At 41.3% G+C, this 12,479-nt stretch overlaps 1 protein-coding gene across 1 annotated transcript in view; it reads right to left on the minus strand.

The window, feature by feature from the left end:
* Positions 1-12,479, minus strand: part of LOC139731538 (leucine-rich repeat serine/threonine-protein kinase 1-like) — a 91,092-nt gene that overhangs the window by 20,162 nt on the left and 58,451 nt on the right. Inside the window, exons 5-9 of the mRNA XM_071642426.1 lie at positions 7,493-7,624; positions 4,155-6,563; positions 2,039-2,197; positions 1,352-1,518; positions 717-837 (exon numbers count right to left, since the gene is read on the minus strand). Of these exons, the coding sequence (XP_071498527.1) occupies positions 717-837; positions 1,352-1,518; positions 2,039-2,197; positions 4,155-6,563; positions 7,493-7,624 (2,988 nt within the window). The remainder of the gene's footprint in view (positions 1-716; positions 838-1,351; positions 1,519-2,038; positions 2,198-4,154; positions 6,564-7,492; positions 7,625-12,479) is intronic.

Raw genomic sequence — 12,479 nt, forward strand, 5'->3', positions numbered from 1 at the left:
TAACAGGCGGAGGCAAAGGTACATCACAGAACTATATACACACAGTGTAGAGTGTGTATAGAGTTCTGCGAGGTACATTGTGTGTGTGTGTGCGCGTCCGCCGGAAGATGTCAGAGATTTCGCTGCACCATCATCTTTAGTATCCCCCAGTGTCTCTGCAAGCTAAAAGATGGAAGATCGAGAAAGCAGGAGGCCAACGCAGGTTCCGTGAATATTGAAACGCTCGGCTCTTTCGTCACGCACAAAAATGCATTATGCATGTAGCTAATTAATTTTTCTTTTTCGTCCTCGACGTCGACACGGAGGCGGAGAGGGGACGAAACCCACGCCATTCGATGTAGGATACTCTCCTGCGGCCGACGGCACCGGTCGCAACTGCCCGGAGCCGACGGCTCGGGAGGAGATAGAGAAACCAGCAACGCCGAAATAAAACAGGAAATACATAAGGCCGCGACAACAACAACAACTTCGAGTATTATAGTATAGGATTATAACTATGAGTAAGCCATTAATTTCTCCAGACAATATTTAGAGAATAGGGACATACAGAAAGAACCATTACCACAAATCTATGAAATAGTATGGACTTTTGATCGCATTTTACTCTTTTATTTCTTAAAAACGATCAAAGAAGATGACAGAGAGGAAGAAAACAGTTGAAAATCCCAATGTGATGAATATCAAGCATGATATTCAATGTTATAGAACTGTCTTACCCCAAGAGATTGGGCGAGATATGCCCCCATCCCATCTCGCCTTAACTCATTCAACAATGTGGTCTTGCCGATGCCAGCCTTCCCCACAAACATGAGCTTCATCCTGGTGTAAGGCTTGGCACTGTGATGAAGAAAGAAGAAAATGAAAAAAAAAAATAAAAAAGAAAGAAAGATTGAAAGAAAGATAGAGAGAAAAAAAAATACACAAGAAAGACAAAATAAGTAAGTTAACCTGTTGAGGGCGAGTCATGAGTATACTCCGGCAGGTGTCTAGATGGGAAATGCGTATTGTAGCAAAATCAGTCTGTCATCAACGGGTTAACGTAACACACAGATGAGTCCAAATGATTATAATCAGCGACTCACAACAAAATACATATCAACAGCAACTGCAGCATCAAATTAAAATTAGTTCAAATGAAACAAAGGAATGTGGCTGGAACTAGTCCATTAGCATCACTTCTATCTCTCTTTCTCTATCTACTAATCTATCATAATTTATTCATTGATATGATATATCATGGCACATAGCATGTAAAACACAAAATCATTTCATTTAATGTAGGATTACAACATGTACAATGTATAGACAGGAGAATAAATATAGTATAGAAGTAGATATAAATGTCACTAACTCATCAAGGATTGACCGCAGGTAGCCAAGAACATCCTTGACCAGTGACGTCTTGACCATCGAGCCCAGTGGCTCCACGAGTAAGCAGCCATCTGCATTGAAGTCATAGAGGCACTTGAGTCGGCCCATCTCTGGGGGCAAGTTGGTGATGTGCGTATTACCGTCGACCTGCGATAATCGCAAGATACGTAATGAATACAGCTTTGAAAGTTAATGAACTTAAAACAACTTTTACTTCTCATGTTTTTACACTCAATTTTGCTATAGAAATAGGCCCTTCTTTTCTTGAATCATGTGAGACTCCTTTGAAATTATTCCTTTGAGAACAGCAATTACATTTTGATGTCAATGCATGGATGTGATAAAGGAGGTAAAAGCCAAATCACCATCACAAGCAATGGTTGTTAATCACAATAACCACTGCTCAATTTTTAACTGTGTTATAGAGGGCGCCCTTGCAGATGCCGGTCACTGCCCAACAAAGAAAAGGGACAAAAATTAATGCTTCGGGGTAGGGGGAAAAAAAACAAAAAACTATGAAAAGTGCCAATGCTCGATCCTTTTTCATCAGAATCAACACAGTGACTATATAGCAAGTTTTGCATCCTGATGACATATTTTCTTCCACTTATTTATCTATCTATTCATTTTCTTTTGGTGCCGTTCATGCAAAGTTCTTCTGACTGACCTTGAAGCTGCTGAGTTTGGTCATGTACTGGATGTCGGCTGTGATCTCACTCAGCCGGTTGTTAGACAGCATCAGGACGTTGAGACTGGGGAAGAGTAGGGTGCCCTCTGTGTCTGTTACTGAGGTATTGGTGTACAGCTTCCAGGCATCCACTGGTATCTTGATTAGCAGAAAAACATAATTGACATTAAAAAAAAAATAACTGCACTTCAGACGAGACATAAAAACACAACTAACACATATTGTACACATTGTAATCATTAAGTTATACCTCTTCAATAAACATATTACATATGATTCACTTTCTCTCAGAAAAGTACAGTTATATAAAACTAGAAGCTAACTAGAAACTAGCTTAATGTTACATTCACATCCACACACTTTCCCAACAAAACAATAATGCATGAACATGTTAATACGCAATGACCAATTTACTTATTTTTCTCAGTTCTTTTCATTTGCAAATACGGCTGAACAGCATTTACAATGTATGATTGTTTATAATGAAGCACATAATGCCAAAGAAAAGAAAAAATGAAAGAGCAATAATGTACTGCTTTCCTTCTATGCTGCTACACCAACTATAGTGTATATTGCCAGGATGTAATGCAGACAAATATTTCCTGGTTTCCTTTACCTGACAAAATTAACACTTAGACAAAAAATAAATAAAAATGTGTGACCCTCCTGCATGTTACCCTGATACATTCCCAAACATGAAACCTCAGAAAACAGCAAAATCAGGTGATCTTACAGGAAAAAAATATGGAGATAAGATACTTGAACGAAAATGAAAGTACAACAATGTCAGCTGAATAATGTCCGGATTTCAAAGTCCAAATATGTTTTGAATATGAAACTATTCACTTTTTATGATGCATGCTGTTATGGTGTTGAAATCAACAGTTATGAAATGTATTATGTATAAACTTCAGCAAGTCTATAAAAATTGTTTGTTGTTATTTTTGTGATAGTTCAGGATGAGCACAAAATCTCCCGAAATGTTCACTCTGTGAAATTGTTAATGTTTACAGAATGAAAAACTGCAACAAAGTGAACAAATAAGTGTGGGTTGCATTTTTACACAAAATTGATTTAATCATCATCTGGATAGTCTAAAGTTCTACAGTGTATAAATGAATGTGAAATCATGATGCAAGCGAAAATGAAATCAAAATTAAATGCTGGATAGGCTCTTGAGCCACAAAAAACCCTAAAAACTTGTAGTAAAATTATGAGACATTGAAGCCATGCAGCCAAAGTGATTGGTGAGTGCAAAAGTGAAATATGTGACCCTGCATCACAAAATAGAAGTACAATGTAGCATGGGATGACTTCCAAAGTAGATAATGAGAATATGCATTCTAAGTCACCTTTGCTGATTTTCAGAGTTTGGTGTTTCCGATCGACATATTCGGTTTCACAACACTGTAATTAATGTCAGCCATATAGGGGGGGGGGGGGGGACAAAAGCAAGTATAGGTCACTCTTTTTGATTTCTAGATTCAGTTGGTTTACACATTTTCTACCAAATTAGGTACTAGTACACCTTTGTGACAGCGTGAATGGAAACCCTACAAGAGCTTTTAACCTGTTGAGGACGGTTTGATTTTGCTACAACACGCATTTCCCATAGACGCTTGTCCAAGTATACTCGGGACTCGTCCTCAATGGTTTAATGTAGTATCTGTCACATATGGACACATTCATGAATAGAATGCCGTTACGATTATGCAAAATTTCAGACTAATCTGACAATCCCTTTACAGTCGTTGCTATGGATTATTTAATCCCTTTTATGTTCCACACATATTAAAGGGCAATTTTATGCACTTTAACAAAAAAGTTTACTACAAAGCCTTTTTCTCAAATGTAGCATTCCTTCATGTTTCACATCCAGCTATGGGTTATGGACATCCATTTTCAATGGGTCATTTATCATTTTAGAAAAGAGAATCCCCTCTTCAACATATTGATCTTTAGCTTGAAAAAAAAAGAAAAGTTAAAACTTTTTGTTGGTTTTGTGATGCAGGCCACAGCAGATACATTAAGTGGAGATAAATTTTCAGAGGTGCAGGCAGAACAAACAATGAAACAGCATACATACAGAACTCACATCTGGATCATCAGTGTTGTCCTTCCCATGTATTGCCACCACCGTCGGGTCGTCGCTGTCGTCGTCGTCCGTTCCACTCCTGGGCATGTCCAGGACCGTCCTGGAGATGAGCTCCATCCGTGTCAGCTGGTTGTTCGCCAGATCCAAGGTCCTGAGGTTGGCGAGAACCCGGTGCCGGCGGTGCTTGCAGACCTGCAGGAGGCTGGTGGCAGACACCGACAGACCCGGAATCATCACAGACTCTCGGCTCCTCCGCCTTGACCCCGTTGGGGACACGAGAGGGGCATAGTGTCCATGGTGGCACGAGGACTTTGGACTGTAGCAGGACTCGTTGGCATTGGATTGGGGATTCTCCACTGTGGAAGTGGCCCGAATGATCCTGGACGATGTGTTTTTGCCTCGCAGTGAGGTACGAGGTGCTACCATGGAGATCTGTTTGATCCGATTGAAGGCAAGCTCCAGATCCGTGAGGCCTGCGGGTAGCTTGCTAATTGCACAGAAATCAGTTATTTTGTTGTGCGAGAGGAGCAACTTGTTGAGCTTTGGGGTAAGACAAGGTAATCCGGAGGGGATCCTCTGGAGTCTGTTGTGGGACAGATCAAGTACTTCAAGTGAACTGAGCTCATCAGCGTTGAGGTTTTCCTCTTCTTCGTGTGCCACGTCGTAGGTGCCCATGCTGCAGAGCCGATGCCGCTTCATGTTGATAAAAGAGTACCTTCGCTGGGGTGTGTGTGATCCCGACTCGGCACCCTCTGACTCTGGCGATGACATCGTCCCAGATGAAGGCTGCCGCTTCATGCTCCTGATGGGTGAGGGCTGACTCTCCAGGCCAGTTTCATCCAATGTAGGACTACTGCGCGACTTGATTCCCTTGCCTCCAGATGAGTCGTGCTTCAGCTCTGGATGGAGGGATGCTGGCAGAGACACCAGGCTAGTCCGCTTGTTGACTCCGCCAGAGGCATCATCGACCATGTGTGGATCACCATGGCAACTGATGTTGAGCGTGCCTGTTGGATCTGTCTGAAAACTTGGCAACTCTTCAATTTCATTCTTGCTTAAGTTTAGCGTCCTCAGTTTTGGAGCCATCCACATTTCAAATGGCATGGAAGTCAGTCTGTTGTTCTGAAGGCACAGTTGTTCCAGACTGGACAGAAGGAAAAGGTCCGGAGGAACGGAAGCGATGCGATTGTGCTCCAGGTAGACCCGTTTCAGTAGGGGAGCATTCCATCGATCTTTCGACTCACATTCCGCGGGGTCAATCTCACAGTCACCAGTTGTGGTGTCGTGCGAAACAGTTCCATCCGGAAGTCTGCTGATCTTATTCTTGCTGGCATTGAGCTGCTGTAGAGAAGGAAGTTGAAACACGATGAGTGGTAGCTTACTGAGACTGTTGTCCGATATGTCTATCCTCGTGATAGTACCCACCACATCGTGAATACCCGTCTCCGGTGTCGGGTAATGTCTGAGGGCAGGATTGTGCCGGAAACCGGCTTCCACAAGCCACTCCACGTTCACGTCTGTCAGGTTGTGGTCGTGCCAGTCGATGGTGACTGCTGTGTCAAAAGTACCATGTGAACTGACAGTGCGTTTAATGCTCGCCACCGTTTTCCGCCGATCAGGAGTCCCACCTTTCCGATGCTCCCCTCTCTTGGAATCCTCCCTGGAACACTTTGACCGCTGCATCGTTGGCGTGTCTCGCGACCCTCTCCCCGACCTCGCAACTGAATCATCAAGATCCACACTGCTGTTCTGTGAACACTCTAAAAAGTAAGATTTGAACTTGCTCAAGGGTTTTTCTCCTATAAGGAAATCTGGATCCGGATGCACTCCGGTGTGTGCAAGGATGCTAGTCTTTATGTCGTTGTGAACAGCTAACGTCGCTGCCATCAAAGCTTTGTCATCCACATCTCTCGCTCCTTGCCTGAGGAGCATGTTGATAATGTCAATGTTGTGCTCAGCTGCACTGCAAGCCTCGTAGAGCAGGGAGGAGTCCTCTTCCGCAAAGTACATTTTCTCTGTGACCTTCCGCGAGTCCCTCGCCTGGTCCGAGTCGAAGAGGCACTGTATGGACTTGATGGGCAGGTTCACGTCCGCCCCGTACCGCAGCAGCAGTGCAACGATCTCAGCGTCCCCTTTCATGACCGCGCTGTGGAGCGGGGTCTGGCCCAGCACGGTGTAGCAGTCCACGTCGACGTAGGACTTCTTCTTGAGTGTGGCGTAGGAATGCCTCGCTGCACCAGACGGCTGATACTCAAGCAGGATTCTCACCACCTCAGCATGGCCAGCTGTACAAGCCAAGTACAGAGCAGTCTGTCCATTGATATTCCTCTGGTTGATGTAGAATGGCAGGTTGCCCTTGTAGGATTTGAATGTTATGCTTGACGTGCCCAGGTCAGTCTCGCAGATACTCTGAAATACAATAAATAGCAAGATACATCCATTGGTATATAATGCAGCGTAACAGTTTAATACTATCTTTATTTTAATTTCACAAAGATTTGATGATACGTAAAGACAGTAGGCCTAATACTCTTGAAGAGTGGCAGGGTTGCTCACAAACACATTACCACTATAAAAATAACTTTTTAGTGGGGAGGGGAATTCAACTAGAAACTTAGAAAATTAATGCCTTTCACAAACATATGACATGTGCACCCCTGATACAACACCTCTTTTGTATTTAACAACTACACTGTGCAAACCAAATATTTGGCAGGCATATTATTTTGTAGTAAACCATATGAGTAACCATCAAGTTACTCAGTTTTTCCATGGGCATATCACTAGACTGTTGCAAGTTCTGATCCACTCATTGCAAAATTAAAACCAATGCATCTTTGCTACAAACATGACACTTGACACCCTTTGCCATCAATTTAATCTTTTCTCTTTATAGCAATGGGAAAATACAAAATTTGGCTACTTTCTCTCTGCCTTTTAAACTTTTATGCAACAACTGCATGCTCTTATAAGGGTTGCTCCCTAACAACCAGACAGCTTACCCAAGTGTTGTCCAACACAGTGATTACTAAATGCATAATAATATGCAAACTAGATTTCAAGCATGCTTGATTTGAACAGATAAACCGAGTCTAGAACTCTTAGACTGATCCATCTACCCTTCCCCCCCCCCCCCCGAAAAAAAAGATAGCTAATGCATCATTCTGAATACACTATTGGTCACCTAGACGATCAAATGTTTGGAAAATTCACTGATACGCTGAGTAAAACACAGTGTGTGATATGTGTTCTTGAGAAGAGGTTGAAAGCAACTTCCGTGGTACAAAAATAACATGACTCGAAGAGAGGGATGATCGATGAATTTTCGATGCACTCACCGATTCCTCGACCGCCGTCTTGTAGTCAAACTCGAGGAGCAGCTTGACGAGGCTGGCATGGCCTTCCTTAGCTGCGGCATGGAGGGGTAGCTCCATGTCTTGTGTCTGCTCGCTGGCCATGCTGGGAAACCGCTGCAGAAAATACGGGCAAGTCGGAAAGTGTGTGTGTGTGTGGGGGGGGGGGGGGGGAGACAAAAGCCAAGAACAGGTAAGTACACAGGAAAATGAATACAGCCAAAATGGATCAGAGGTGGTACTGGCTTATATTTGATTTATTTCACAGAATCGTATGCTTGGCCGGGGGAGGGGCGTGATGATCAAGAAGGTCTGGAACACAGATTCCCTGCCAATGTTCGGGGGGGGGGGGGGGGGGAGAGAAATGATATAAGAGGATTATCAGTCCAGAGAATGATCTTTTAATATTGGCTTTCACACAAAAGATCTTGAGATAAAATCACCAAATATCTGCTTGAGTTACGTTACAAACACACTACTTTCTATCAAAATCATTATATTATCGAAAGCAATTTAAAAGAACACCAACAATATGCTCCATCAGCAGCCATCTGATTTATAATTAAGGAAAGGGGTGAAATGGACACACTTCTCGCAGGAACATTTTGATCTTCAAAGCAAAATCACAAAACATCTCGTACACTTACTCTTATCTGGGATGCCCTGTTTGGAGCACTACCAGCAGGGAGCAACCTATCCAAGCAACACATTAATTCATGCATACTTTGAATATGTGAGATTGACTATGTCCTGACAGTGTGGCTGACTGAGTGGCTTGGTCGATCTGCCGATCTGGGAAGAATTGTGACGAGAATGTCCAGTAGAATACACCTATATAAGACTACCCTCTGAAGTATCATACATGTATCATGATGCCAAGTTAGCGCGGAGTAGAATGCCGGGATGGTGTTACAGGAAATCATCCTACACCATTGGTAGAAGACACTGTGACCTACTTAAGGCTTTTGGGATACAAATCAAATATCCACCCCCCCCCCCCCACAACACCAACACCACCTAATCACACAAAAACAACATCAACAACAGCAGGAATACCTGAGAATATTTCATTATCTAGTGCAGGTAGCAATACACCAGGTCATGACAGAGGGGGCGGGGCATTCAAAAATTTCACAAACTCTTAATATTGCTTAAAAGCCAGACAAAACAAACTTTCTACTAAATCTAAAGGTTGAGCATAAACAACTCACACTATTTTCAGAAGCAGAATGATAATACTATATGAATGGAATGACGGTCTGTCATCTAATTTTAGTAATCTTCCTACAAAATAGACTAGTCCAAAAGTGCTCTCTCGATCTCAGAGATCGAATGGTATTATCCAGCTGGGAAACAAAAGCATGTCACACTTCCACCCATTTCCTCTGTTACCATGGAAACCTAAACATCATTGTCTAAAGTTCCATATTTTTGAACCAAATAAATATCAAGAGTAGAAGTCACGCTTACTTGTTAGTTCTGATATCAATTTCAAGGACGGTGACATTTTTGATGACTTTGCGACAGAAATATCTTCTGATCCATGACATGGGACTGTGCAGAATGATATTGTTTCATTACACAACCGGTTTTAGGACTTGATAACTCTGTATGCTGATGTGTTATTCTGTGTGGAAGACAGTTTGTAGGATAAGGATATTGATCACCATAATTGTACCACTGCCAATAAAGTTTCTGCAACTTTCACTGCTATGCACTTACTGCTCACAATGACCTTACAGAAAACCATACTGACATTACTGTTTCGGAATTTGAAACTGAAGCGTTGTTATAACATGCTTTTATCCAAACAAGTAATAAGAGCACCTGTCCAGTAATAGCGATGCAGGATGCACTTTGGAGAATGTCATTGTCCAGGGTTGAGACTAAATCACATCCTGGCACTTTCTTTTAAAATGCTCTCTAAATTCCAAGGATGTTTGAAAGTGTGTGTGTTTGTTTGTTTACGTAATGTTCTCTCTTTACGAAATTGTTTTTCATGTATATTGTGTGATGATCGAAGCAGAATTATTTAAGTCTGATCAAAGTGATCAAGGTACTGTAAAACGAGGAATGTTCATGTGCATTTTAATTCTGTGAATTTTGCGAGAGCCAAGATTCGCGAAATTAAAATGCACACAAAAGTTCTTGTCTACACTATATGCATTGACTGTTAGAGGCAACTCACAAAAATTTCATGCCGCGAAAAAGGCCATTGGCTCCAATTCGCGAAAATTTCATGCCGTGAAGATATTGTGTTTCACAGTTAACAATTTATCGTAAGACTTTTATGTGTACATGGCTGAAGGCCTTTGCTTATAACCCTTTTTGCTTGTATGAACCTGTATAAATTTTTCCTTTGCATGTACACATTTACAATAATAATGATCAAGCGCACATGTGTGTGTGTGTGTACTTAAGTATTTCTTTGTGAATATGATTTTGATAATGATATTATCAACAAAATGCTAATACAAAATACAGTATTCTTCCAAACATGGTCTTAAGGAAAAATTTAGGCCAGATTCACTACTACACATGTATATTAAGCAAGTACACTACAAGTATGCATCAAGAAGGTATAAAGTACACTTGTAAGTATGGCTACTGCAGGAAAAACAAGAACAAGAACAACAATCAAAGACATGCATCATCTTCAGGGGCGGATCCAGGGAGGACCGCAACCGGCGCACGCCCCCCCCCCCCTTTATTTTTTGTTGAAACAAAAGAAATAAAAAGAAAAAAAATGGGGGGAGGGGTGCGTGCGCCCCCCCCTTTAATTTTGTAAACGCGCCCCCTCTTTACGGAATTCCTGGATCCGCCCCTGATCTTCTATAAAGTGCTTTGACTAAACCAATGTGATATATGACAAATGATGACTGTATAGTTGTGTGGAATATATGAGAGTTCTAAATTCATGGTCTAATATTGCTATTTTGGGGAGGTCACAAGTCCACAGATGAAGTCGTGGCATTTATAGTCACCCATGTACTATTTTAAAATCTTCGGGTAGAACATTTCGTATGTTCCTGGGCTGTGTCATCAGCTACTGGTATGCGTAGTATACGATATGATATCAGAACCGAACACTCAAGTACAAGTAGTGTGACTGAAAATATTGACTTTACTAAGGAACTAAAAAAAAAAAAAAACATCAACAACTAAAGATGCATTTAACCTGTTGAGGACGGTTTGATTTTGCTACAACACGCATTTCTCATAGACACCTGCCCGAGTGTACTCGGGACTCGTCCTTAACGGGTTAAGAATAAGCAGGAATTCATTATAATTTAACCACAGTTATAAAGTGATACTGATATACAGTTTTGGTTGATGACTCCCATAATTACGAGATTGCAGGTATACAATTACATAATTATGGGGTCATTGACTAAATTTGTATAGGATGTTTAGAAGAGGTAGGATGACATTTTGCTTTCACTTTAGTATTTAACCCTTCTTGTGCTTTAAGTGTGATTGACTCAGAAACCCCACATTGTCATACTCACTCTGAAAAGTCCCTGGGACAGAAAGGGTTTATTGAATGAGATTATGATTGACCTATTAAGTTACACTTTAGTGAGGGACTCTTCACTTCTACCTTTAGTTTCGATATAATACCACACATTTCAAAGTGCCTTTGATATTGACCCCGAAAATGAAAATTGCTCCATTGTTAAACCGATCTTAGGAAAAGTTTTGCTCAAATGCTTTCAATAACAGCATGAGAGTAAATGGGATACTAGCATGAGAGTTTGTAAAGTTTTGCTTTCACAAGTTTGCATCCTACATTTGGTTCTCAGAAGAGCATGTGTGAAAATGAGGTGTGGTATAAAATGAATGTATCAAATCTACAAATTCTACGAACTACAAATATCAACTCTGATGTGAGTCTCAGAAAGAAATGATGTTGTTATACTGCATGTCTTCCTGTATAATATGCTGCTATATAATAATAATAATAATAATAATAATAACAATAATAATAATGATGGTGATAATGATACTGATAATGATAATAATTGATTCTTTAGAGTGCCTTTTCCACTGGATACAAAGCGCAATGAGATGTCATCCCTGGTCGCCATATGGGATAAAATTATCTACAAATTGTCAGGCAGTGACAGTACAAGTCCAGTGCACTTATATAGGGATTCTAGAATAAGAAGGTTTTCAAATTTTGTTTGAAGTGATCCAGTGCACCACCATAGTTCATTATTGCTAATTTGGATACTTTTGGTATTAAGATTCATATGACTGTTAACTTGTGGCAAGTCCTGCTGTGTCCTTATGCATCGATCGTCTGAAAGTTCAATGGTACATGACTGTACTTTCCTTGTTGGGGGAGAGTGCTGAAAGCTGTACTATCAACTTTGCTCAACATCTCTGCAAATTTTTAACATTGTACCCGGCAAATGTGTAGCTCTTGCTACAAAGTTTTATATTCAAGAAGAAAAGGGGGGGGGGGGGGGGTAAATATGAGACAAAGGAGCAGGCGGGAGAAGGGTGGGAATGGGATGGGGTGCGGGGTCTGATGGGGTGGGAAAGGAGGCCCCCAGGAGAACTGACTGCTCCACAGAGGGGAAGTTGAATGTTATCCCAAACCAGAAAGCTATTTGCATTGAGAGCACAGTCATGACATATGACAGAGCAAGGGAGATTTTCCACAAAACGTGAAAAAAATTAAGAGATGGCTTGAGTATAACCACTACAGCATGATGCGATGTCCAATGGGTTACCTTAACATGGCTTTTTTTTTAATTATAGTTTTTTTTTTTCTGATTATACTGCTTGGACGTATGCATGAGTGCGTACTTTCTAAATTCCTCTTTTTGTGTCACACATTGTGCTGACATCAACTGGCAGGGCATGCAGAATGTGACTAAACGTTGGAAAAGCTAATTGGGGAACGCTTTAAATTAAAAGTCCTGACTTGTAGTCATGGGTCTTGTCATCTGCCAAAAATAGCGGT

The sequence above is a fragment of the Diadema antillarum genome, unplaced genomic scaffold (genome assembly GCF_040938485.1).
Source record: "Diadema antillarum isolate AM-2024a unplaced genomic scaffold, OU_Dant_1.0 scf00000022, whole genome shotgun sequence".
In the NCBI taxonomy this organism is placed as follows: domain Eukaryota; kingdom Metazoa; phylum Echinodermata; class Echinoidea; order Diadematoida; family Diadematidae; genus Diadema; species Diadema antillarum.